This window comes from Phaethon aethereus (genome assembly GCF_964289735.1).
Source record: "Phaethon aethereus genome assembly, chromosome: Z".
In the NCBI taxonomy this organism is placed as follows: Eukaryota; Metazoa; Chordata; class Aves; order Phaethontiformes; family Phaethontidae; genus Phaethon; species Phaethon aethereus.
Genome location: NC_138577.1, coordinates 67,385,256 through 67,412,808, shown reverse-complemented (window position 1 = coordinate 67,412,808; position 27,553 = coordinate 67,385,256). Strand labels below are relative to the sequence as shown.

At 41.1% G+C, this 27,553-nt stretch overlaps 2 protein-coding genes across 2 annotated transcripts in view; both read left to right on the top strand.

Moving 5' to 3' along the window:
- Positions 1-4,994: 4,994 nt before the first annotated feature.
- On the top strand, positions 4,995-14,645 carry CCDC112 (coiled-coil domain containing 112; the record flags this gene model as incomplete). Its single annotated transcript, XM_082013103.1, has 10 exons — positions 4,995-5,045; positions 5,519-5,634; positions 7,393-7,514; positions 9,334-9,423; positions 10,768-10,843; positions 11,439-11,829; positions 12,561-12,977; positions 13,702-13,797; positions 14,415-14,533; positions 14,615-14,645. 10 exons carry the CDS (start codon positions 4,995-4,997, stop codon positions 14,643-14,645), a joined length of 1,509 nt encoding a protein of 502 aa, XP_081869229.1.
- A 325-nt stretch (positions 14,646-14,970) lies between these two features.
- The window catches only part of PGGT1B (protein geranylgeranyltransferase type I subunit beta), a gene marked incomplete at both ends in the record, with an annotated part of 45,128 nt that continues 32,545 nt past the window's right edge, over positions 14,971-27,553 (top strand). Inside the window, 2 exon segments of the mRNA XM_082013323.1 lie at positions 14,971-15,122; positions 23,499-23,617. Of these exon segments, the coding sequence (XP_081869449.1) occupies positions 14,971-15,122; positions 23,499-23,617 (271 nt within the window).

The window sequence follows — 27,553 nt, the reverse complement described above, 5'->3', positions numbered from 1 at the left end:
TGATGCTGTCAGTAGTGTGACCTATACAGTGTGCCAGTTTCAAAAACAAGCAGCTGCGAAGGTTGTTGATTGAATATACAAATGTGTACCAGGAAGACCATCCAACTTTTTGCTCTGTTGAGGTTTGGCCAAGGCTAAAACTTTCTGTAATTTTGCCAGAGCACATTTCTGTCCTCTGCTTGCCAGCTCTAAGAAGGAAGGTATTTTGGAAGACTGGGACTTGAACTTAGGACTATCACCTTCATCACATTCAGGATGATTTTAAGAAAACCTTAAGTAACACTTTAGGAAACTTCTGTGTTTTACTGGGAGGCCTGTTATCTCTTTCTGTTTGTTTCAAGTACAGTTGCAAGAAACATTTTATTCTTCCTTTTATAACAGGAAAGTGAGATGAACTGGGAGAGAATTACAGAAGAGCCAAGAATGGGAGATGGTGAGAATATACATGAGGAAATTCTAGAGAATGGAAAAAAAAGAAGGAAAGAACTGAAGGAAAAAAGGAAGGAATTGAATGAATTATTAAGAGGTCAGATTCAGTTGTCATTTATATGGTTATAAATCAGGAGAGAGTCAAGAACACTAGAAAGAAGTGCTCGTGTTCAGTTGGGACCCTCTGATTTGTCACATGGATTTGTTCAAATTTTTTCATTTCCCTTTTGGTCTTCCACTTCACTTTTACTGTGAAATCTAGACTTCAATCATGGTTCAAATAAAGACTTATTTTCTTGAAAGATATAGGCTGTGTTTTACAGAAAGGAAAGGATATGGTAGTGTAGATGAGTAGATATTCCTGTGGACATTATTAATATAGATTTTTTTTTTTTATTCCTACCATCTACATTCTCCTACAAACATTTACTAAAACTAAGCTACTGACTCCAGGCCTCTTTCTGTATCTTGTGCTTTTTGTTTCTTTGGAGATGTCTTCTGCACAGAACAAAATGTGAAAGTCAAGCTACCGTTCCTTACCATCATGCCACCATGCAAAGTCTCTTCTACCTAGAGCACAGATTTATGCAAAAATGAGTTAGGGTGAGTGGAATAGGCACTCCTCTGGGGAACAGAAAAGAGATCTTCTATACTGCCACTGTCTAGTGTGGAGCTCCTCGATTTCTGGGGCAAGTTAGGCACTGGCCGAACAAGGTACTGGGGGACACTGACACTGAGCTGTGGCTGCAGAGCAACAAACCTTTGTGTGTCTGGGCTGCCAGGTCTGCTAGCACTCCAGGACAGGTCTCACAGGGAAAAGGGATGACCACTCTTTGTTCTCATCAACTGAAGGGGAGTTGATGGCACTAGCATGGGGCCAGATTAGACCATCCCGTAAAAAGGAATAGAGACAGCCAAAGGGCTGAGTGCAGGCTATGTTACTATAGACAGTAAAAGCTTGCTGTTGGTTTCTAGAAAGGAAAAATATAAAAGCGATGCCTTCAGTAGCTATCAGGTGCTTCTCAGATGACACCTGGTGGACAAAAAGCTGAAGAGATGAAAGCAGACTGCCTTCACAGTGCAGAACTGCACCATCCCTGCTTGCATCTGCACAACTGCACTTGCTGGTAAAGCAAGTGGACCTGCTGCCAGGTGTCCTCCCTACTCTGCTTATCCCTCCCCCCAGAGTGCATTATTACAGAGCCCCAGAATAAACACGTCATCCATGTACCTGTAATACCTTTTGGGTTTTGTACCTGCTTACATTTTTTATTCATATTCTGGGTGATGCCCTGAGTTGGTTTAATTCTGACCTGTGAGTCTGAGACTAAAGTAGAGTGGAGACATTGTTTTCACAACTAAAAATACCAGGAAAGCCCATGTTGTTTAGCAGCAACTGTGTGCTTTTATAGTCTAGGATACCTAGACAATTTTATGAATGCCTTCACAAGTGAATAGTTGTACCCATAGCTTAAAGACTTTGATTTCTTCTGATCATTAATTTACTTTTTGTCTATTAAACTGCTTCCAGTTTGTTTCTCTAAGACTGTCTGTCTTTTCTGCTTGATACTTTACAACTGCCCTAACGTACTCTTGTTGAGGACTCAGAAATAAGGCACCAATAAAAAATAAAAAAAACCCAACACTCCGAGTCCACCTGGAGAGAAACACCTACTTAGAGAAGTCTTTACTCTGGGAATCCACATCCAGTGAGTGGATGCTTATGCCGCCTGGTAAGATAAGTGGTTTCTTCAGGGATCTCATGGATGGGAATACAACGTTATTGTGCAGTCCTTCTCTATTTGGCTTCAAGGATTTCGGGAAAAAGGGAGATACTGCTGAAGCAATACTGTGACAGATAATGCCTCTTCTGTAAAGATAAGTATCTGTGATCAATTCTTTTGCATCTTCCAGCTTAACAGTATTTTTCCTGCTATTTGGGCTTTATTGTTCAAATATTCAAATATTGCTTTGAATTTTAACAGCTTTATTTTTTCTCGGTGTACTTCTGTGCTTTATTTTTATGCAAAATTTTGAAAGCTTTTATGAAGCAAAACACACACAGAAGTCAGGGATTTCCTAACTTCAAACACCAAACTAAGCTGAGAAAGAGGGAATGTGGGAGAGATCGGGATGTAATTACACTATGAACTTATCTAGTCAATTTCTTCTGGATCTAAGATTACCTGTTTACAAAAAGTACACAGAGGCCACCCAAAAGTTGTGGCATTGTATTTGGTCTGGCCTGGATGGAGTTGTCATTTCCCACTATGGTCCACACAGACCTGTGCTTTGTGTTTGTAGCTAGAACAGCATTCATACCATTCTGGTGTTTGGGCTATTGCTGATCAGTGCTCGCACAGCATCAGGGCTGTCTCTCCAACAATCACCACAAAGGCCAGTGGGTTGGGGGTGGGCAACAGGTTGTAAGGGGACATAAATGGGACAGATGACCCAAAATGACCAAAGGGATAATCCATATCATATGAAGTCATGCTCGGCAATAAGAGCTAACAGAAGGGGGTGGGGGAGCATTTGTTATTAAGGTGTTTTGTCTTCTAAAGCAACCACTATGTGTACTGGGCCCCTACTTCCCACGAAGTGCCTGGACATCACCTGTTTATGAGAAGTAGAGAATAAATCTTTTTGCTTTCCTTTGCTTCTGAGTATGGCCTTTGCTTTTGTTCATTAAACTGACTTTATCTCAACCCATCAGTTTTTCATCTTATTCTCTCCCCCGTCCTGCTCAGGAGGAAGAGTGATAGAGTGGCTTGGTGAGCACCTTGTGGCCAGTCAAGGCTAACCCATCACAGGCATGTCATAGCTTAGAATGGTCCTGCTCCATAGAGGGACTGAAGTAACCTCCCAGCCTAGCTGAAAGCCAGGATTCATCTTTATACTAGCATCACAACTTGATGACTGACGCACCGCTCCGGTGCTTAGAGCCAGAACTAGCCAAGCCTAGCTCTGCTTTGATACCTGAAATACCTCCACACATAGTTTCCAGGGCATCTTTGTAAAGTCCTCAGGATTCTGAGTAACTCAGGAGGAAAGTGTGCAGCAAACAGTAATATAGATTCACCATCTAGAAACTGGTGAACTACTGAACAGTATCTGAATTACACTATGACCAGAGCCACCTTGTTAAAATGCTTGCTGAAGACAGGTGCTTGCTGTGGAGCAATCCCTGACCAGCTATCAGTTTTGTGATCCTAATAATAGAAACCTTGGAAGGGCTGACAGTCACCAAAGGAAAGCAAATACAAGAAATACAAGCAAATACAAGGAAGCAAATACATGTTCTAGAAGACACACTTTTTTCTCTTACATCCAATAGTGAAGAAAAAGGCAAAGAAGACTTTGGAAGACTGCTGTGGAGAGAATATTTTTACATGCCATTTCAGGTAGCAATCTGTGAGAACAATCCTCCTTAATTTATGCTGGTGACTATTTTCAGGTTTTGAAATGTTCTCCTTTACTTGTTAATTCCTATTCAGCAAATACAAAGAAATCAAATGTAAGCACAGTCATAAAATATAAAGAAGAAAAATGTATCAGGAAAGTGCTCTTAAAAACATCAATTAGGCAATAAAACGTCTTCAGCTTAGGCCATTTGGTTAGCATCTGTGAACGCTTTTGTGTCCCGCAGCTGGGAAAACATCAGTTCATAAAATCTCTTTAGCTAGCAAAGCCACTGCATGAATAGATTACTTCTGTTCTGCAGAAATGTTAATTGGCAACTCATTAAAAGTTTGATTGGTATATGTGAGTGAAAAACAGGATCTTGAGAGACACAAAAATATATAGAACAATGTGAAACTCTTTTCTGTTAAGATAATGAGGATGTATTCTGGTCTTCCTGAAGGAAGCAATGAATACAAAACCATAAATGCTGACAGAAATTAAACAGGAGCCAGTTACAAGCACATTCCATGACTTGAGAAAGGAAAAAAAAAAAGTGTTAAATCATATATGGAATTCGGTGAATCAGTCATAGTCAAATTACAAATGTACATGGCTCTTCCCAACTAACACCAGCCACTGAGAGAAGAGCAGGACACACCGCTCTCCCACAGCAAGTGCCACTTGCTGCCATACGTTTGATGGATCTCCACATACAGGACTCCTAAACAGCCCACAGGTCAGGCCACCACTGTCCACCGGGTCTTCAGCACCTCGCCCTGACGGGACGCCAGCTTGCGATGCCCAGCCTATAGGCCCAGCCCCTCAGAACAACGCGGGGGGCTCAAACAGCGTCAGGGAATAGTTTGAGGCCTTTCGAGGCCGTTGTCTTGTCCAAACGCTCACCATCTCGTGCGCACACCCGCAGCGCTTTCACAGCTGCGGGCGCTCTGGACGGCACCTTTCCCCCTCCAAATCGGCGGCACGTCTCACACCGTTTGGCTCAGACGACACGGGGCAGACCCTCCGCGCAGGTACCCCGCCTTCTTTCGGTCCAAATCCCAGGATTTCGGGAGGCTTAAACTGCCGGCTCGCGGGGCGCGGCGCGGGCCGCCCCTCAGCGCCGCCGGCGGGGCGGGGCGGCAGTGGGGGCCGCCGCCAAGATGGCTGCTCTGGCAATGGCAGTAGCCGCGGCGGCCGCCGGGCAGCAACAGGTAAAGGCCTTGCCGCGGCGCGGGCCCGCCGTCCTTTCCCGCCGGCCGGGGGGAGCCCCTCTCAGCGGGCCCGCCGGGAGGAGTTCCAGCCTTATCTAAGGTGTAGGGATTAAACGTTAAAAAGAAACCTGTAGGAAGCAGTGTGGGTTTGCCGGGCTGGCCTCAGAATGCTTCGTAAACTGAACAGGCAGTTTCACAGTCTGCATTCCTCGCAGTGGTTGTGTTAAGGATGTTCGGGGTTGCTATGAAGGCAATTCGCAAGGGTTATTAAGCAGATTGTAGAAGTTAAGCTGGTGCTTTTCTTGATGAAACGCAGGTCATCTGCCTAGTGACTTAAAATTAGTTTAATTGTGCCAGTATAAAACTGAAGTAGTGCTGTTACTCTGCACTGTGGTGTTATCTGTTTAAAAATAACCAATGAGCATTTAAAAAATAAACACTTTTTGAATAATGCTTGATTTTGTTATGTACAGAATGACAGCTGTTCCAGTACTGCAGGTGCTGGTCGACAATTTGAGAACTGGAAGATGAAAGCTGAACAAGCTAAGAAAGTTGAATTCATAAGAACTGCAGAAAAACTAAAAAATCAGTAAGTTAAACACTTCATCAGGTATATTTTCATGCTATTCTGGAGGTAACATAACTCAAGGTTTAAGGTAAGAATTTATGGTAATGAAACCTTTAGGCTAAGACTTCCTTTTCAGGACCTCTGGCAGATTATTGTGGTTGTTCCAGTAGTTCAGGATAGGCTCATGAGCTTCAAAATGCCCTGTTGTTCTAATTACCATTTGGACTTTGGTCAGTCATGTTCTTTAGCAAGCTATTGCTGCACTAGGTGTACAAAAAAGAAAGTGTGTGTGGCATAACTGAGTTCTCAGTTTTCCTACTTGGCTGTGCTTACCCTTCCAAGCACCTAAAGCCCTTAAGACATACCAACAAAAGGGGAATTGCAGCAGCATTACAACAGCTTCCTCAGAGAAGATTGAAAGCACTTCATCTAGGATATCTAGGCCACTGCTTCAGAAAATGGGGGTTCAAGACAACTCAGACACAGAAGTGATTGAAATCTGTTTCCCCACATCTTGAGTAAGTGCTGTAACAGCTACACTGGCAGCTGAAAGAACAGGGAGGTTTCTTGAAGGGGTGAGCTTTATGAGGAAGAGCTGATGTAGCCACCCAGCTGAAGGAGAGGTTTGTAGTTGTGAATCCTGAATGAACAGTGACAAGTCTCACAGCAGTGCTTTACACTGTCTGACTGAATTGGCTCCTCCTTGCTTTTCTGGACCCTGGGTTGTGGCTCAGAAATTGGCTGCTGGGTAATGTAGATGTTCCCAAGCAGCCTCAAATAAGGCACGACATTTACAGCGCACTGTCCTGTAGTTGTTCTGAAGGCTTCTAGTGCACTGTGTGGAGAGATTTGGTGCTTGGGTTAGTGGACAGCAAACATTTAAATTGTCAACCATAAACTGCACCGCATATGGATTTGAAGCATATAGCAGCAATAGTCTGCTGAAGAACCAAGCTGCTATTGAGGGATGGAGTTTCCTGGGCTGTTGGTAGTGTTGCTTAATGTTGAGAATCGTACCAGATGTCTCTGTATTGTGGCACCAGTGTCCTGCTTTTCTGATCTCGAACGTGGTGGCACCAAACTTTACAGATGTGTGCAGGACTACAATATCTGCAGTCCTTTTATGTGCTATTCTTTAGGTCAAAACGCTAGTATACTGCCTGGTTGTAGTAAGGCAAAGCATACCACGTTCTGAGTTGCACTCTAAAGCTTCTGACCTTAGTAAGAAAGCAAAAGTCACCTATAGCTCTCTGTACTATACATAGATCAGTAAGTAAGGTAGCAGCTTTAATATCTTAAGCTATTTAAATGCTAATGAACTTGAATTTGACTCTTCAGTTGCAGTAGTACTGTTACTAGTGTTAAGGCTGAGGGAACGTACATATTTTGTCTGTGCTGGGGCTCCCTCTATGTGTGCAACTGCATTAATACAGCCTGCTTCTGTCCCTGTGCTTTCCAATGAAAATTCACCTAAGGCTCCCTGATACTGAGCATACAGATAAAATTTCAGCACATTTCAGTGTGTGAACCGCAGCCTGTCAGCGAGGTAATTTCCTTGTTAACTTCTTTCTCTTGTTCAAGTTCTTGTGTTACTTTGGTGCATAGTCTTAAAACTGCAGAAAGATTTTCCTTGGAAATGGCTGTAGGAACAAACCAGTTATTTGTATAAAATCTAAGACAGTCCTGTTGACACAACCTGAGCTGGATACTAACCTTGGAAAATCTTGGGGCTTTGCTAAGTATTTGTATCTGACTCAGTGTGGCAACCTTTTTTCCCAGGCTTGTAAATGTAGAAAAAGACAAAAATGGACATCTTTACAATAGGAAGACTGATTTCAGGGTAGAATACAGCATACTGGAGGAACTGGAGCGTAGCATGACTGTCAGCAGGAAAACCGAAAGTAAGTGGGATTTTATTTGGGTTTTTTGTTTGCCTTTTGTTTTTTACTCTGCTGTTGTTTAAATGGCTTAATAATCAGTAGTACAGAGAGATTCGTTCAGGTGGAAGGTAGATGCTAATAAAAGTGTGGTATTTCACCACATATACAGCTTATAAAGAAAACTTCCACAATTCATATGAAATATTCAGAAGTATGAACACTTTGGGCCTTCTGTGTTATTAACTGTTTTCTTTTAATCTTGAATGTAGCAGGTACCACCCACAACACCTTCAGTGGGAAGTTACTGTTTTAGAAACTTGGAATCCATTTTCTGTGTGTGTTGCAAAATCTAATGTAGTCTAGCTAAGGTACAATAAATATATACTTACCACAACATAAGTTTTCACACGCTGATTTGCTGCTTTTAAATATACTTTTGAACAGTTCTGTGTTTTCCATCTTTCAAATTTGTGGATAATGAATGTTCATAGTCTAAATAGTGCTGTGAGATGGTATACACAGTCTGTCCTACAATATCTGTTCCACTGACAGACTAATTAAATGCTTCAGGAAAAAAGTGATTCCCTGGTCACAGTGCCTAGATTCTTTCAAAAGTAATCAAATAAATTATGCTATGCCTTCTGATATAGAAGATCAAAACAAAGTAAGTTGAAGAAGGGAAAGGACATGTACAGACAACTAAAAATATACTTATTTTACAAATTTGTATGTGTTTTAATGTGAGCCTTTTAATTAAGGAAACTTACCATATCCTTTACATCTTGCAGTTGGTAAGAAATGTAAATATTTCCAAGGAATAACTAAGCTGAAAAGTTCAGAAAATTTTCCAGGGGTAAGAAGGAAGCATGGAAGTATGGATGGAGATACTGTTGTGAGATAATAAAGAGGATGAAGATGAGAACCGTAAGGCACTACATGTGAGATGTGAAGGAGTGTTAGAGTATGATCTTTTAGGGTGTATACTACAACCCTCAAACTTCCCATTTACTATGTTCAGGTCTTTCAGCATGATCTGTGTGCGTTTCCACTTTCTGTGGTCTCAGTGGGAACTAGTAGGGTCATGTCTTAGCCGCATTTTGTTACATTTAGGTCTTGGACACTGTTAACCCTTCCTTAAACCAAGTATTTTAGGATAGAAGATACAGTTCCTGTTAGCCGTTCCTTAAACCAGGTATTTTAGGATAGAAAATACAGTTCCTTTGTACCTAAGATGTATCCAGTACTTCATACTCATCAGTATTGTATTTATGGACTCATGAGAAGCCGAGTGGTAACAAAGCAAGTAAGTGCATGCATACTTGGAGTACATGAAAACATTGATTCTGCTTTAGTTAATACAGCAAATAAATAAATAAATATCATTGAAGTAGTACATTCACATACACTTTCCAGGTTTGTATTCTCTTCATTGCTGAGTGTTTTGAGGCCTAGGTCAGAGTCTCCCTCAACATTCCAGACGAGGTATCATCTGCATAGGCAATACTGTCCAAACTCTGGCTACCTGATACAAGATTTGGGGAAAAAAAACCCAAACAGACATGATTTAATCTAGATATGACTATGCCATTGACCCTTTAGAAATAGGAGCTACTGATTTTAAAATCTGTTGACACTGTGTGGGGAGATACATGGCCCGTGCAGTCAGCTACATGCAGTTACAGTCATGTTAAAATGCTTAGTATTATGGAAGTTTCAATCAAAGAGAATTTGTGTCCTGCTTAGATGTCCCCAGTTTATTTTGGATACTTCATTGTTCTTGTATTGAATTTAATGCACAAAGAAACTGTTAGAACTATCAGCACCTCATTTTGTTTAACAGAAGCTAAAATCGTGCAGCGGCTATCAAAAATACAAAATAATGTGAAGAAACTTCAGCAACAATTAAAAGATGTGAAGCCTACACCAGAATGTAAGTCATCATGACCCATTTAAAAACATTTTCCTCTATAGACAGGTTTCTTGCATAGTTGGGCTTGTTATTCTCCTGCAGACTTGGGATACTCCTCCTCCAGTCTGTCTGCTTTTCCAGGAATCTGGGAAGGGAAGAATGCAGAAATGTATGAAATGGTGAAAGATCATGCAGTTCTGTGTGGAAACAGAAAAACTTACTCTCTTAGAAGTAGTGTGAGTTTGTTTTTTCAGGCTGTTGAAAGCCAGGTATTTTTATATGTAATTCTTTGCCTTATGTAAAATAAAGTTAGTATTCTAGTGCTGTTTAGATATAGCTCCATTTCATCTGGTAAAAGATCACAGAGTAGGTTCTACAGGGAACTCATTTCTAGCCATCCACATGGCTTGAAGTGTAAGTTGGAATATTCTGTAGAAAATGCTGAAACAACTCGTTCAGTTTGGATGTTTGAACTTTTTGTGAAACGGGCACTGAAAGAACCATTCTCCTGTGATACTCTACTACATCATGTGGAGCTCATGTTGAAGCCTTCTTACTAGCTGAGGGCTTTCTGCTGCTAGATAAAATGCATCTCATTTAATTTATTCAGTGTCTGTTCTATAAAAGATGCATTATTTTCTTAAGCTGTCAGCAAAGATACCAAGAACAAGGCATGAAAGCTGAACTAAGAGTTTTAGATGATATAACTGTACCAATTTAGTTTATTATTTTTTAAAGCCAGGTTAGTTAAACTATCTGTTCAATATGTGTCCACAGAGATGTTGTGCTGGTGTCAAACAGATTCTAATACTTTTTTCTACCATTGCAAAGTAGATCTTCTCTAGACAGCTGTCTTACCATCTTTCTCCATATCAGGACTACAGCATGCTGACAGTACAGGATAAAGTGCTACTTTGATATTTCTTTGTCATCTTTATAGAAGTACTGACCTGTAAGTTAAAAAGGATTGATACAGCCTGGTGTAAACCAAAGATTTGAGTGTGCTTCTTAAGTCACTAGCTGCATTGTTACAAAAAACAAAAGTGGAAACTCTTTAGGATAAGGCTGTCTCATTCTATGAATCAGTTGAAGGTTACTCAGAATGAGACTTGTTTAATGGAAATAAACATTTATGCTGTGATTTGCATATCCACTTAGCTAAATCAGTGTGAAATCACACCTTTTGAATAAATGACAGTCTGTCTTTTAAGGCTGTTTGAGATGGAAATGCATGATTTTTTGTACACTGAAATAAAAGTGTCCCAGAAGCCTCTGCAAGTGCCTACATTTCTGGATAGTGCTGAATTACTGGTAAATACTGTAGACTTCTGAAGTGATATGCTCTTTGCTTCTTTTCCTTTTTAGTTGTTGACAAGCTCAAGGAAATGATGGAAGAAGTTGAAAATGCAATTAATGCTTTTAAAGAGGAACAGAGGCAAATGTATGTTTATAGATGCTTCAGCTACAAGAAAAAGTGCTTTCATAAAACACAAGGAAAACTTTGCATTAATCAAGTAAACTATTCTTTTGATTTACTTGTTTGCTAGTGATTCCTGTGGTATGTAAATCAAAACTCAAGCTATCAACATTAGAATCTCCATAAACAGCCTTTTAGAGAGGCTGTTTATACAGCTATCGGAGTGATCCAATGTAACAATGTTTTGCCTATGAAAAGGCTTTTCAGAGAAAGGCTGCAGAAGAGATTGTGGGTTTTTTGTTGTTGCTGCTGTTTTGGTTTTTAAGTGAATGGTGGGGTTTTTTTCCCCTTTCCCTTTACTGGTGTCAGGAGGGGATTGAGTTAGTTGTTTGAGTGCCACAATGTGTGCTTTCACTAAAAGGGTAACTTAATTCTGATAGTGTTGTGCTTTATTATGGGATCATTACAACCATGCTGTCATCTGTATTACCATTTCAGTTCTTAATCATTGAAGAATAGCTTTTGTATGGCATTGAACAATTACAAAATTCATTTTCAGTCAATGAACAATGAATACTGGATTTTTTTTTTTACATTTCAGTGTTTGTTCTTTTTTCAGTTATGAACAGCTTTTGAAGGAGGAAAAAACTGCCATTAATGAGCTTAGTGTCTTCGAGAGAAAAGTGGAACTGTGGGCATTAGGCAGCTCAACAACCAAAAAAGTTTTGCAATTACCATCAGCCAGGGTCTCGGTTGATAAAACATTGGAAAATCATCAACCTGAAGAAGTAGTAGAGTTTGAAAGATTTCTTCAGCGAACAGGAGGGCCACTAGGAGGCTGGGATGATTATGATCATCAAAATTTTCTGAAAGTATGGACAAAACACAAAGGAAGGCTGTCTTACATTGATGAAGCTGTTGAGTATCTCTATGGAAGAACAAAAGAAGACATTGAACAGCATGATAAATGGTATCAAGAATTTCTAATTTTACACAAAAGAAAGAAAGAGGTAAAATAACCCCTCTCGGGCTTTCATACCTTTAAGAACAAGTACTTACTTTTAAAATGCACGCATTTCTTATTTTTGTATTTGCCTCTCTGGTGGTATTGCTAGGTGGATTTCTGTTATAGTTGATGCTATGTGACTGAAGCCTTTACCGTCCTCAACTTGCCAAAAGTATTTGTCTTAAAGAATAACCAATAAGTGTAGACCTAACAACACATCAAAGAGAGTTGTGTATTGCCAAAGGGTATTATTAATGCTTTTGATGGCAGTGGTCCAGCAAGTTAGATGCCAATCCCAGAGCAGTAAGTGATCCTACCTGAACTTGCAGTTCATATTATATCTGTCCCTAAGAATGTCCCATTCCATAAAAATGGAATTATAAGATAGTAGGTGGAATTGTTAATTTGAAGAAAAAAATTAAGACCTGAAATATGTTTACATTAAAAAAAGTATATTACACCAAGATTCATAACTACACAAAGTTAATATGAATGCTATAACTTAAAATAAATTTAGCAGTATTAAACCTGCCTATGTGATCCATAAAATAGGAAAAAAAATTGTGAGAAAGGAGACATAGGTGCTTCTTTCCCTTAAATTTTGCCTTTAGTAGACTTTTAATTCCTACCTGCAGTTTGTATCCTTAGAGCGCGTGTTTTCATCAGACCGAGTCAAGGGAAATGTGTAAAATTTTCATGAAAACTTTTTTTTTTTCTCCTGCTGTTCGCTTGCAGTCAATTAAGAAGTGGAAAGAAAAGCAGCAGCAAGAAAAAGAAGGAAACTTGAAGGAGAAAGAGAAATCAGAAAAAATGCTCAAGGAAGAATGGCTAGAGCGTGAAGAAGCTCAGAAGCAAAAAGCAGCAGCAAAACAAAGAAGACAACAAGCAGCAATTGAAGCATGGAAGAAAGAGAAAGCAATAGCACTTGCAATGGAACAAGCATCACAACTAAAACTAGAAGAGAGGAAGGAGAAAAAACAACAAAAAGAACGCCAGCGCCAATGCCACTTGAAGCTACTGTTGGAAAGGTATACATTGCAGAAGAAAGAAAAGGAGGAACTTGAAAAGCTTGAAAAGGAGAAGAGGGAGGAAGCTGAAAAGGAAGAAAGGAAGAGAATTGCTGCAGAAGAAATTACTAAGTTTCAAGAGCGTGTGCGTAATTACGTCTCCATTTATGCATGTTTTTTTTAATTCACCTACTTCCTCCTACAATGTAATCTGTTAAACACTTTTTAAAATCCAAGTTTCATTCATTTAAATCTGTTTTTGTTTCACTATGAATAACAGCATCTGTTACATAAAAGAAACAGTATGAAACTTTTATTTTAGACAAAGATGTTCCTTTTCCTCAATATCTATGTCCTACAGGGTTGTTCAAGCCTGTATTTCTTTCTACATACCTAAGTGGTTTTTGCTTTTAACTTCAATGTGGAAACATTTGGGAAAAATAGCTTGGGCTGCATTGCTTTCCGCACTATAGAAAACATCAGAAGACCTGATTGTTGTATGCGGATATGAAATAAAAAGCGATATTTGAATATCCTGCAGGTTTCAGTAACGGCAAGGTCAGGTTAAATCCCAATATCAATGCAAATCTGACTACTGGAGAACCGATGTTATTGTTAGCATTCACAGTACATTTCATTTTTAGAAAGAGAAATTAAACTACTATTTTCCTTTTTTTTTTCCTCCCAAAACTGTGTAACTATAATTTGTGTAGGACAAGCTACAGCAAGTAGCTACCTAGTGTTGCTTTATTCTGTACCATGACAGAATAATCTCAAAACTTATCTGTGAAAAGGCTGCATATATATTTTCATACAATTTGTTTTACTTCCGAAGAAAAGTTTGCTTTTCCATTCATTATATGTTTCAGGACCTACGTAAACTGGAACTAAAGATTCTACAAAAACAAGCTAAAGCAGCAGAGAAACAAGAAACAGAAAAAAGGTTGGCAAAGTTAAGAAAGAAGGTAATTTACCATTTTTTTGTTTTAATCTGAGGTGTGTGCAGCTAGACTGTTTAAAAAAACTTTCCTCATTGATCTAAAAAGCCATTATTTTTATTTATCTAAATGGTTGATAAATGAAAAAAAAAAGTAAGTTGTGCTTATTATCAGGAGACAAAAATGCAGCAGGCATAGTTGTTCTTGTGTTTAAAAAAAGAAAAAAAAAAAAAAGGGCAAGAGAGTATTTACCTGCCTGCACTATTTATTCCAGAAGAGCCTATAGCTCATACAAGTGATATGCAATATGGGTGGTGGTTTTTATTTTTCAAATGTTTTTCTACCATTAATTATACAGGTAGGCTGGCTTACAGAGGAGTTTTGGGAATGTTGTCTGGGTTCTTAACAGTTTAACCTTTTAAATTACTAACACTTAATGAGAGTGAACAGTGGTTGTGCGTCTTACAGATTTCGTGTTTCTGCCATTTCCTGGGATAGTTCGGAGGGAAGCATCTCCTTCTGGCTAGCCAGCTGTCTTTCGTTTACTCTGCACGTATTTGTATGTTGAAGACGTAACGACTGTATGCAACTCATTCTTTGATCGATGAAAAAGACCAATTTTTTTTCTCTGTCTTACTTTTGAGGTTGATATTCACGTAACCAGAGACCGGTCCAGGTTGTACAGACCTACTAAGGGCTGGAAGGAACGCACGAGGGAGACCGCACCCACAGCTGCAGAACCACTTTTACGTATTCCTCACCGGTAAGGAGAAGAGCGATGGACGTGCAGCATGACAAAAATAGTAATATCTGAGCTCTCTGTGCTTTTTTGCCTTGTTTTTAGAGCTACCCCAGCCTGGAGACAAGGGTTATAGATGCGCGCCTGCCTGTCTGCGCCGCAGGATGATGACTTCCTTGCCTGTGAAGCGGCCAGCAGCCCTCAGAAGTTGTCACAATGACGTATATTACTTGCGTGCTTTTTGAGCGCCGGGATTCGAAACGCTATCTGTCATGAGTTCGCGTGGCGCCATGCCTTTGCACTAAAAGCGCCTTTCCCGCCAGGCTGCCGCTCGCCCCACGTTAACGGCGCACCGCCCCCGGGGCGGGGCCTGCTGGCTTGACGTAGCCGCGGAGGGGGCGGGGCGGAGCGGCCGCCGCGCGTGACGGAGTGCGTGCGCGCCGGGCGCGGGCGGCTGTAAGATGGCGCAGGCGACGGCGGAGACGGAGACGGCGGCGGCGCCGTGCTCGGGGGAGGCGGAGCGGCTGGATTTCCTGCGGGAACGGCATGTGCGCTTCTTCCAGCGCTGCCTCCAGATCCTGCCCGAGCGCTACTCGTCCCTGGAGACCAGCAGGTAGCCGACCGGGCTCCTCCTGCCGCGGGCGGGCCGGCCGCCTGCGCGCCCCGGGGCCGGCGCCGTGCCGGCCTTCGGCTGGCGGCTGGGGTCTTGGCGGTGGGAAGGCGGAACAGACCCCGTTGCATTTCGCCCAGTGACTCCCGCCCTTCTCGAGGAGGCGGCGGCTCTTCCTTCTCCGGCGGGCAGTCGCGTTGACGGGAACTCCTTCCTGGAGAGCTGCCCGCCCGGCCCGGCTTCCCGCGGAGTTGATGTAGCGGTTTATTCTGTGGTCGCTTAAACTCCTCGATATCCACGACGGGAGGCTTGTTGATCCTTTTAATCTATTTTCAGTCCTGTGTTTCAATCTTTTAATCCACCCTGGAAGCCGATTTTAAAAAAATTACTTAAGCCTTTTGTAGCTGAAAGTCAGCATGCAGAAGCCTCTCGTTTATGTAACAGAAATAACTTCAGTCTTCATTAGCTAGTATAAGAGTTAACATACTAGTGAAGTATGTTTCTCACTTCGCATTAGAGGGACGCTTGTCCATGTAATGCCTTGAGAATGCATTTATTTCACATTTTTAAAAGTCCTCATGTAAGGTGGTCAGTTACATCTGAGGTGCAAGAGGATCAATAATTTGATTGTCAAGCTGCACTTGATAAAAACTTGGAGACGTGCTACTGCGTATCGATATTTTACTCAACCAATAAAATCATCAGATGCTTTTCACTTTGTAATACTGTGCAAGTCATGCCGTGAAGAATGTCTTTGATCAAGTCTTCCTGCTAAATCAAACTTTATTGCAGTTGAGAGTGCAAACACTTGGCGAAAACATGTAAGGACTAGTACGGATAGCACTGAACTCTGTGTGGAAGAACACGTAACTTTATATTCAAAAGAAAAATTAGGAATCTATTTCAGGGATATAAATCATGTATTCTTTAAGAATTAGATGGTGTTTCACTGTAATTTGGCAGTCATTTTAAATGACAGCAAGAGGATGACTAGGCATGCTACACTTTTAACTCTTTTTAGGCATTAAAGTTACAATAACATGCAGACATACTAGAATCATAACGCAAAGGGCTAACCTGAGCCAGCCGACGTATGGAGAAAGGCTAAAGAAGTGGGGTTTGTTCAGCCTAGAGGAGGGAAGATCTGATCACAGTCTTCCCTTACCAAGAAACTAGTTACAGAGAAAGATGGCGGTGCACTCTTCACAAAGGACCACAGTGATGGGGCAGGAGGCTATGGGAATGAGTTGCGTGAGGGAAAACTGTCTGAATGTAGGAAAAATGTTCACGGTTAGAGCAGTTAACCACGAATAGGTTGCCCAGTGAAGTCATGGAGTCTCCCTTGAAGACTGGGCTTGTCAGAGTCCTGGGTCATCTCATCTAACGTCCCATGTTCTCCAGAAGATGGGACCAGTGATCTCCAGAGGTTCTTGACAACATAGACATTTCTGTTCTTTGGTTTATATTGCCCAGCTGTTGCACTTTGCCACTGAGCTGAAACAGAGGCTCTAGTTCACATGGGGTCTTCCTCAATCTTACTGAATAATGTTAATGATAATGCTAATTGTTTTGAGAATTCTTGAAAAATTAATGAGCTATCTTAGCTTAAATTTCACGTGTGGTCATAGTAGTCACAATACATTAAATAACCAGTGCCCAGTGTATTGTACATAATGGCTATGCGACACTGAAGAAACACTGTTTTCTGAAAATCGGAACATTCAATTTGCAACTATTTCAGAATGCCTTAATTTTTGGCTAATGAGCACAGTTTACGCCTTCAATTAGAAGTCACCTAATTTCATGCATTTTTTGAATTTGAAGTTTTTACTCAGCCACAGGTATTTCAGTTCTTTTACACAGATGTTTAGATCAGTTGTTCTGCAGATGTACATATGTGTCTGTTAACAAGTTTTAAGCAGAGAATTGAGCCATAAATGCATCTTCCCCAGTTTGATCTTGAGGGTACTAAGTTTGTCGTTTTTGACAAATTCAAGGTCACTGAGTTCAGTAAGTGTCCTGAGCTGGTACTGCTGTAGAAAGAAATGCTGTTACTTTTTTCCTGCATTTGTGTGGTTCCATGGTGAATTAGATGGGGAAACTCAACTAAATAAAGAGAGACTTGTAAATAAAAAAAAAAAAAACAATTGGCAGTGAGTTGGTTTTGGTTCAGTGCACTGTAGCAGAAACAACCGCATTTGTTGTCACCAGGCAGGGCGGTAGAGGGTGAAATTTTCCACACAGTGTGGTCCATTCTAACTTAAGCTCTAGTTTGTCAAACAGTAAAGGAGTAGGCATAACAATAAACAAATTTGATTTAATGTTCTTAACTTACTGTATCAAAGCCTTCATAATTATTTTTGTCTGTAGTTATTGCATGCAGCATCAGCAACAGTAGTTTTTAAGTAATCTGGTTGATAGTGTTTCATACGTCATCAGTCAGTACTGTGAGGTTTTGCAGGAGAATGCAGTTCTTTTAGTCTCTGAAGTCTTTCAGGTTGTGGTACTTCATGGCGCTCTTTGTAGCATGCTTATTCAGTTTCTCAAATCAGTCACTTCAAATGCGTTCTGAATTCTGCTGAGAAACTGTAGTCTTTGTCCATGCCTGGACATGAAGAGCTGTATCATCAGAAATGTCTTTACTTGCTTGTCTTGGAGGGCACCTTAAGATGAATGATACCTGTTTTGTAAGCTTTCAGTAGGTCACTTAACAAATACATTTCAGCTGTCAAGCTTTGATGCTTGACATTCTAAATTAATACACATGCAGTAACTAAAGTGGTAGAAGACATGAAGAAGAGATAGAGAAGTGATGCCAAACTTGGGGGTTGTCTTACCAAAGGCTGCCTTCTGTGGAAATTGCTGTATGTAAAGTTTTTACAGTTCATCTGTGTGTCAGCTAAGGTGCTGACGAGTTGTCTTTGTTCGTCTTGGAACATTTGTCTGTTAATTTTCAGTGAAGCAGGATAGCGTATGGAGTAAGGATGCAGTATCTAGATGTCTGTATCAGGACCTGTCTAAGTCCAGTGGTGCCAGATGTTCTTGCCCACCATATGTTAATTCCAGCACACTGAACGGGCTGTTCCTTGGTCATGCTGGTACTATTAACACAGAAAATCATCTCTAAATAAGTAGACGGAAACATAACTACATGTAAAACCACGTCTTGCATTCATTTATCTGATATATATATTTTTAACTGAGATTTATTGTCTGTCTTGTATGTATAGCCTTGTGGTTTTGGACCTAGTTTGCAGCAGTTTCTAGTGCTGGAGTTGGCATGTTGTTTGTGCCTCATTGGAAGTAGCTTAGCTGGGTAACTCAGTGTGAAAATATTGTTAGTTTCAGTAAAAGACTGTCAAACTTAATGTTTGTGAAAATCAGAAAGTATATGCAAGGTTCCAAACAAATAATTTACTGTAACTGAACAATAAACTAGTCTTTTTTTTATAAAAGTAGTGGTTTTGCTTTAAATGGTGGGTTATTATCCAGTCAGATTTTGAGTTACATGGATCTGATCAATGGCAAAACTTGATATAAGCCTTGAAGTGTTAATTTTGCACTTTGAAAGACTTTTTTTTTAGTTATCAGATGGCTTAGAAGATAACTCTTGTTATGTGTAGAAATACCTTTGTGTGCAACATAATTTTTTTGTCTCTCTATACTCAAAAACTTTATTTGTAATAATAATAGAGACATATTTTAGAATCCAGTGATTACAGAGTAAGTTTACAGTTTCTTTTTGCAAGGAATACTTGCCGTAAAGGAACTGTATGGTATTCTGTGTTTGATTGTTTGTTTGGTTGGTTGGTTGGTTTTTTTTGCAAGGACTTTAGAGTTTCATGAAGGGCTTTTTTTAAGAGGGCATGTTGCTGTTCAATATCCAAGCAGATTATAAACTCAGAATGGTTTGAGTTGGAAGGGACCTTTAAAGGTGATCTAGTCCAGCCCCCCTGCAATGCACAGGTACACCTTCCACTAGACCAGGTTGCTCAAAGCCCCATCCAACCTGGCCTTAGATGTTTCCAGGGATGAGGCATCCACAACCTCTTCCAGTGTTTCACCACCCTCACTGTGAAAAATGTCTTCCTTATAGCTAGTCTAAATCTACCCTCTTTTAGTCTAAAACCATTACCCCTTGTCCTGTTGCAACAGGCCCTGTTAAAAAGTGTGTCCTCATCTTTCTTAGAAGCCCCCTTTAAGGACTGGAAGGCTGCAGTAAGGTCTCCCTGGAGCTTCCTCTTCTCCAGGCTGAACAACCCCAATTCTCTGAGCCTTTCTTTATAAGAGAGGTGCTCCAGCCCTCTGATCATCTTTGTGGCCCACCTCTGGACTCATTCCAACAGATCCATGTCCTTCTTATGTTGAGAGCCCCAGAGCTGAACGCAGTGACTCCAGGTGGGGTCTCACCAGAGCAGAGTAGAGGAGGGAGTATCGACTCCCTTGACCTGCTGGCCATCATTCTTTTGTTGCAGACCAGGATACTGTTGGCTTTCTGTGCTGCAAGCCCACATTGCCAGGTCATGTTGACCTTCTCATCAATCAACATGCCTAAGTCTTTCTCAGCACGGCTGCTCTCAATCCATTCTCCGCACCGCCTGTATTTGTACTTCGGATTGCCCAGACCCATGTGTAGGAACTTTCATAGAATCTTTGGGTTGAAAGGGACCTTTTAAGGTCATCTAGTCCACCTCTCTGTAATGAGCAGGGACATCTTCAACTAGATCAGGCCTTGGCCTTGTTGAACTTCATGAGATTTGCACACACCCACCTCTCAAGCCTGTCAAGGTCCCTCTGAATGGCATCCCTTCCTTCCGGCATGTCAACCACACCACACAGCTTGGTGTCATCTGTGTCATTTGCAAACTTGTTGAGGGTGTACTCTGTCCCACTGTCCATGTCACTGACAAAGATGTTAAACAGCACCAGTCCCAACACTGACCCCTGAAGAATGCCACTTGTCACTGGTCTCCACTTGAACATCGAGCTGTTAACTGCAACTCTTTGAGTATGACCATCTGGCCAATTCCTTGTCTGCCAAGCAGTCCATCCATCAAATCCATATCTCTCCAGTTTAGAGACAAGGATGTCATGCAGGACGGTCTCAAATGCTTTGCACAAGTCCAGGTAGATGATATCGGTTGCTCTTCCCTTATCCACCAACACTGTAACCCCATCGTAGAAGGTGACCAAATTTGTCAAGCACAATTTGCCCTTAGTGAAACCATGTTGGCTGCCACCAATCATCTCCTTATTTTCTATGGGCATTAGCATAGTTTCCAGGAGGATCTGCTCCATGATCTTGCTGGGCACAGAGGGGAGACTGACGGGCCTGTAGACCCCTGGGTCTTCCTTTATTTCCTTTTTAAAAATGTAGGTTATGTATCCTCTTTTCCAGTCAGTGGGAACTTCACCGGACTACCATGGCTTCTTGAATATGATTGGTAGTGGATTAGCAACTTCATCCACCAGTTCCCTCAGGACTCTGGGATGCATCTCATCAAGTCCCATTGACATTTGCCCCTTCAGGTTCCTTAGATGGTCTCAAACCTGATCTTCTCCTACAGTGGGTGGTTATTCATTCTCCCTGTCCCTGCCTTTGCCTTTTGCAACGAGCGGTGTGGCTTCAACACTTGCTGGTGAAGACTGAGGCAGAAGAGTCATTGAGTACCTCAGCCTTCTCCATATCCCAGGTAAGCAGGTCTCCTGATTTCTTCCAGAGAGGGCCTACATTTTCCTTAGTCTTCCTTTTATCACCAACACACAAGTAGAAGCTTTTTTTGTTGCCCTTAGCATCCCTGGCCACATTTAATTCTATCAGTTCTTTAGCTTTCCTAACGTGATCCCTGGCTGCTCAGACAGTTTCTTGGTATTTATCCCAGGCTACCTATACTTACTTCCACTCTCTGCAGGCTTCCTTTTTGTGTTTGAGTTTGTCCAGGAGCTCCTTGTTCATCCATGCAGGCCTCCAGGCATTTTTGCCTGACTGCCTCTTTTTTGGGATGCATTGGTCCTGAGCTGGGAGGAGGTGATCCTTGAATATTAACCAGCTTTCTTGGGCCCTTCTTCGCTCCAGGGCTTTATCCCATGATACTGTACCAAGCACATCCCTGAAGAGGCCAAAGTCTGCTTTCCCGAGTTCCAGGGTAGTGAGCTTGCTGCCCTACAGATCTTGAACTTCACCATGGTTGATCCCTAAGGATCTTAAACTTCATGGTCACTGCAGCCAAGGCTGCCCTTCGTCTTCACATTCCCCACCAGCGCCTCCTTGTTGGCGAGAACCAGGTCCAGCATAGTACCTCTCCACGTTGGCTCCTCTGTCACTTGGAGAAGGAAGTTATTATCAGTGCATTCCAGTAACCTCCTGGATTGCTTATGCCCTGCTGTCTTGTCCCTACAACAGATATCAGGGTGGTTGAAGTCCCCCATGAGGACCAGGGCTTGTGAACATGAGGTTGCTGCTCCTATCTGTCTACAGAGGGCCTCATCTGCTCAGTATTCCTGGTCAGGTGGCCTGTAACAGACCCCCCATATAGTGTCACCCGTCCCTGCCCTCCGTTTAATCCTGACCCATAACTCTCAGTCGTCTCCTCATCTGTCCCCAGGCAGAGCTCCATCCACTCCGCCTAGTCATCAACGTAGAGGGTGACACCCTCTCCTCATCCCCCCTGCCTCGTTTTCCTAAAGAGCCTGTATCCTTCCATTCCAACTCTCCAGTCATAGGAACCATCCCACCATGTCTCTGTGATGCCAATAAGATGATAGCCCTCCAGGCATCCACACATCTCTAACTCCTCTTGTTTATTCCCTATGCTGTGTATGTTTGTATAGAGGCGTTTTAGTTGGGCCCCCAGTGAAGCTGACATACTGTCTGGACTGGCTGGAATTCCTTTGTGGTGCTCTTCAGGTTAATTTTCATAGGTCAAAACCTTTTGTTTGGAAGAGTGATATGAAAAGCAATGCAAAAGTTGAGGGTCAAAGTAAAAGTGTAAAGTCAAGTCACCTCAGCTTAACAGGTCACCATTATTCAATTGAGTTGTGGCCACTGCTTGTGCTATGTAATCCTAGATGGTAACAGTTTTGAAGCAGAAGTTGTTGACTTAAATTCTGCTTGTGAATGGCCACATGATGACTATAGCAACTGGTCAGCCCACTGGTAGGAATGTCACCCTTTGAGATTGTGCCATTTTTTTGAGATCAGTGTCTGCTGTGTCATCATTTGATTGCTGTGTTTTAATTAGAATTCTTTTGGAGGTGTGCTTTGGGCTGACTCACATCACCATTTTTTCTTTGATATTACTGTTTGTGGTTGTGATGCAGAATGACATACAGAAATTAAGTGGCTGTAGAGGCGTCTGTCCACATCTGTCTCCTCATCTTCAGAGGTGCCTTCTACTGGTGGCCAGTGTGGCTCACCAGTTTGTGAGGTAACTGCAAATTATAACTTAGTCTCCTGAGGAACGCTGGCATTAACTTTTGGTTTTCCTTAGCATGCTAAACTGGTTTCTGCCTGCATAGCAGCTGTTTCACAATTCATCATCTTATCTGGTGAAAGGAGAGCAAGAATTTCTAGAAGGATAGGCACATGCAAGTGTGGGTGGCAAAACGTATATCCAGCTAATTTTAATCTGAGTCAGAACTTCCAAGGTACCATTACATGAACATGTTCTCTCATAGCAAGCTATCTCCAATTCCTAACCCAGTGCTGTTGCTTTCGTGGGCAAGAAAGAGATACAGCATGCTAGCTATTGCACTCCTGTATTGGGTACTTCAATTTGATGTGCTTAATTTTAGATGTTTAAATAAGTTAGTCATCTAGGCTCCTTTATACCAAAGGACAAGAAATAAGTACCACTAGATGATAATTCATCCTGTGTGCCTATTATACATTGGTTACAAAGGAGGCCTTGCTGTTTGACACCTAATTTCTAAGCATCTGAAATTGGGTTTGGGACACAACGAGAGGCAGCTTACTGCACTTCAGCCTTACCTTGCACTTACTGCATATTTAGGGGGTTGTTCATGTAAGAAATCATCACAGGGAACTAGTACTCCGTATGTTAATAACCTAGTTTACTTTGTAGGTTGGTTTTTTTTCAGGTAAGCGGGCCCTTAGGTTAATGTCTGAATTGGCATATCCTTACTGTATAAAAGGAGGGGTGGCATATATGAAAAGCCTTGTTGAGACAGAGAAATGTTTACAGTACAAAGAACATAATTTTGTCCAGTAGATAAATTTCATGCTTTCTGAGCTGGGCTCTATGTGTTGCACCACTGTCAAAGGCTGAGAATTCATAGATATTTCTGTTTCTGCAACCGTTTGTTAATTTCCCCATGATATTTATGGTGGGAAGTGTAAGTCTTATCTTTTTCTTTTAGGTTGACAATTGCATTTTTCGCACTCTCTGGTCTGGATATGTTGGATTCCTTAGATGTGGTGAACAAAGATGATATAATAGAATGGATTTATTCCCTGCAGGTCCTTCCCACAGAAGACAGTGAGTGAGTTTTTAGTTTTTTTTATTGATATTAACATTCTTACTTTTGCTTTTCACCTGGGGACTAGTGGATGGCTCTTGGTTTTCATAAAATACAAGGTTGACCTTCCTGAAGTGCTGTCCTCATAATTTCAGATAGCAATGTCAAGCAAATCCTAGAAATAGATCCCTCTAAAGCAGTAAAGCTAGAAGCAGCAATTAGTTTAGCTTTTTTATGTATACAAGGTGAAGCTATGAAATTAATTTGAAGAGAAGACAGTATAGAATAGTAATGAAGTTGCACATTTAAGCATCTCAGAGGAATGTTTCACTTGGTTCTAAAAGAAATGCATATATTATGTAAGTATTACAAGTCTAACAGTGATTATATTGACTGCCAGTAATTGTAGCTATGCCAGGAGCTCTGAGCACAGGTGTGGTTATTTGGAACATCTTTTCGAAAATGAGAGGTGGAAGGTTAAGAAGCAAAAGGGATAAACACAGTTCCTGCTTTAAAATGAAAAATCTGTTCCTGAGATCTGTGAAGGTTAAATTTACCTAAGATTTTTAGGAGTTGTGCTGTTGCTGTGTCCCAGCTATCCTCAGATTGGAAGGTGCATAGCAGATCCAAGCTGGGGAGGAAGCACAGAGGACGTGTCCCGTTCCTGGTGACTTGACAGAAGCCAGGGAGGTGCTGTTTCCGTGGGATGGGTGGTATTGGCAATTTTTTCTGTGGCAGTGCAGGTGAATGGCTAATAGCAGTAGAGGGTGTGGAAGGGAGGGAGATGTGGGCGAAGCACTGGTGCTTTATGAGGTGCTGGCATGTTAAGTGCTGGTGTGGGGATAGCTCCAGGCTGGTCTCTAGAGAAAAGGTCATTCCAGGTGCCCATCTGTAAAATCATGAACATGTACTTTGTATATTCGATGGTTGTAGAAATAAAATTGTGCATTTCCGTATAATATCTATTCTGATTATACGCTACAAATTAGGTCTCTTCCTTAAAAGCAGTTTTATGAAATAAAAGCATTTTTCTTAAGTAAGCTTATGGAAGTCAAGATTGCTGATGCTTGATTTTTAGAGTTAAAAAAAGTTCCCTTTTCTTATTCTGAAGACTTACAAATCATCAGATCCACCCCAGACATTAGTTCTAATAGATTGGTTTCTTCTTGTGTTGTATTCTAGGACTGAGTCTAGAAAATTAGGGGTTTGGATCACATAATTATTACCACAGCCTTTTTAATCCTGAGAAGGTTACTGTCCCTTAGCATTAAAAACTTTTCAGGGTGTACATGCTTTGTTTTAGGAGTTGCTCACTTTCTGATCTTTATCCCAGTCTTCAGGAGTGTATTCTGAAGAACAGTGAAGTTTGCAAGAGAGATTAGCATAGACTATTTTGTTTGTTTGTCTTTCATAGGATGAAGTAATTCTCGGGCAGGAGGGTGGTTCTACCTAGCCAGTGTTTGGAATAGTCCCATTGCCAAGAGCCTCCCCGGGAGGGCAGTTATAAATAATCTCAGTATGCAGAGGTGGAGGCTAACAGTCCAGGGCACTGCTGAGATGCGCTCCTTCTTTTTCTATCATTCCATCATAGAACTACAGGAGAGTAGTTTTGGGGAGGGCAGTTTTGGCGATGCATTCTGTACTTTTAAGTAATAAATCTCTCTTTTTCACCAGAAGAACAAATGTCCCTCCAATCCTCTGGGTTTTTTTGTATCGCATTGTAAAAACTTTGTTCTTAATGCTCTTATGCTTTTGGTAATAACACTATCTGATCGCTTGACCCCTGAAACTTCAGCATTATTTTTATTCCATTTTTATTTCATCTAATGGACAATAGATGATGCAAAATGTAAATGGTAACAACAGCAGCAAGTTTGAATATTGGATGACTAAATTTGCAGAAGGGAATGTATAGCCTCCTGTGATGTCTACTTTTAATACAATGTGTTGACTTTCTGCTTTTTAATCCCGGGTGTGTGCAACATTTGTTAATTGGCAGCCTCCTAGCAGTAGAGCTGTGACTCCCTCTTTTGGTCTGTTTGAACAAATAGGTAAACTCTGGAACGCTGCAGCAGTGAAGTTTATGGTTTCAAAATGCTTGTGCATCTCTTGTTAAAGAGAACAGTTGCTAGCTTGATGTATCAAAATCCTTCCAGGTGAAAAAAAAACCAAAACACTTTGCTTTTAAAGAAACATTCAACTGCAGCTTTTTTTACATGTGTGCTGATAAATCTCTTTCAGTGGTGATTCAAAAAAAGTTAAAAGAAATTTAAATGCAATAACATCAAAGTGTTATTCAGCAGACATCTTTATTGCAGCACTGGACGCATGGGGGATACCTCCTCCTAACATGCGTGCGCTGAAACGAAAGTTCATCCTTTATGTACCTTAAAGACACGAATATTCACACATTTTCCAAGAAATCACCGCCTCCTTGCTTATCAACTACAGTTACGTAATGCTGGCGTTGCAAAACTACACTACGCATGCGCGGGGGTCTCGGGTGGTCGTCGGTGGTCGTTTGGGGAGTCAGCCCCCTACTCTTTTTTCCCTTTTATGGTCACGGGTCTGCTGAGGATAATTTCTTCTCCTTGGATGTTCACCCCTTCTGTTTTCAGCCAAGCGGTTTCTTCTTACCATCTTTGTTAGAGCATTCCTGCCAGTCTGTCTCTTATGCTCAAGGTTAAGGTATCTTCTCTTTAATCTCTCAGTCCTTGCTCTTAACTCTTCTATTGGTTCTCTTCACCTGTCTTCTCCATTTCTACTTGTGTTTTAATTTTTACGAGGCCTGCTTTCCTCATGATTAACTGCTTACACATAGTTACAATGTTAGCATTGAAGCAAATACAGCCTAAGGACTATGAGAATAGGCCGTTAAACATAATCATATAGTTATTAGGCTAAAGAAATCTATATAAAAGTTAAACTAATCACGTAATCAATAACCTTCCAGAAAGTACATATATTAAGAAATTTGCAAAACTTACAGTTGATTAGTTACACATGCTAAAACCTTATAATTGTTTTAGATCCTTGTTTCAGTGGAAAACTGATTTTTAAGCATTTAAACTATAACACTGTTTTATGATGTAGTTTCTGGAATTACGAATTCCAATAATCTTACCTTAAGTAACTGTCTCATACTTGATATAAGTCTTCAGTAATTTTGGTTCTGGGACTGAAAACCTGTTTAAAACTTTCATTTTTAAATTGGAATGTATTTTTACAAAATCTTGGGGTTTGTTTTTGATAGTGTCACTGGTTGAACTCCTAAAATGAGTAAAAAGAGAATTCCTGTAATCTTATCAGAAAAATAAGTTTCTCTGCTGTTCTTGTTTGTCCCTCCAAAGATTCCATATCCATAGCACTTAAGCTGATTTTTATTTAGAGCACTTTTTTAAGATGGCAAATTCAAATTATTTTGAGAACTACTGCTTCCTTACAATCATTTTTCTCATGGATGGGGCACAGAAGAGTTGATGCTCTGCAAACTTAGTATCTGTTTATTTTTATCGATAACTATTATAGTAGGTATACTGCCTGGGATAGATTTCTTCCATAGTAGCCCGTATGCTGCTGTGTTTTGGGTTTCTGACTAAAACAGTGTTGGTAACACACCAGTGTTTCAACTATTGCTGAGCAGTGCCTGCACAGCGGTCAAGGCTGTCTTTTTTGTCGTCTGCACCCCTTCTCCCCCTGCAGATACAGCCAGGGGATGCAGCCAGCCCAGCTGACCCCAGCTGACCCGAGGGATACGCCATGCCATCTGACACTATGTTCAGCAGTGAAATCTCAGGGGAAGAAGGAGGAAGGGGGTGATGTTTATGGTTCTGGTATTCAGAATTTCATGTTTTAGAATACTTCTTAGCGAGACTCTCACAATATACTGTGATAGTTTTAGGTAACGTGTTTGTGTTTACTGGTATGTGATATGTCTGATGGCTAATGAAAGCTTC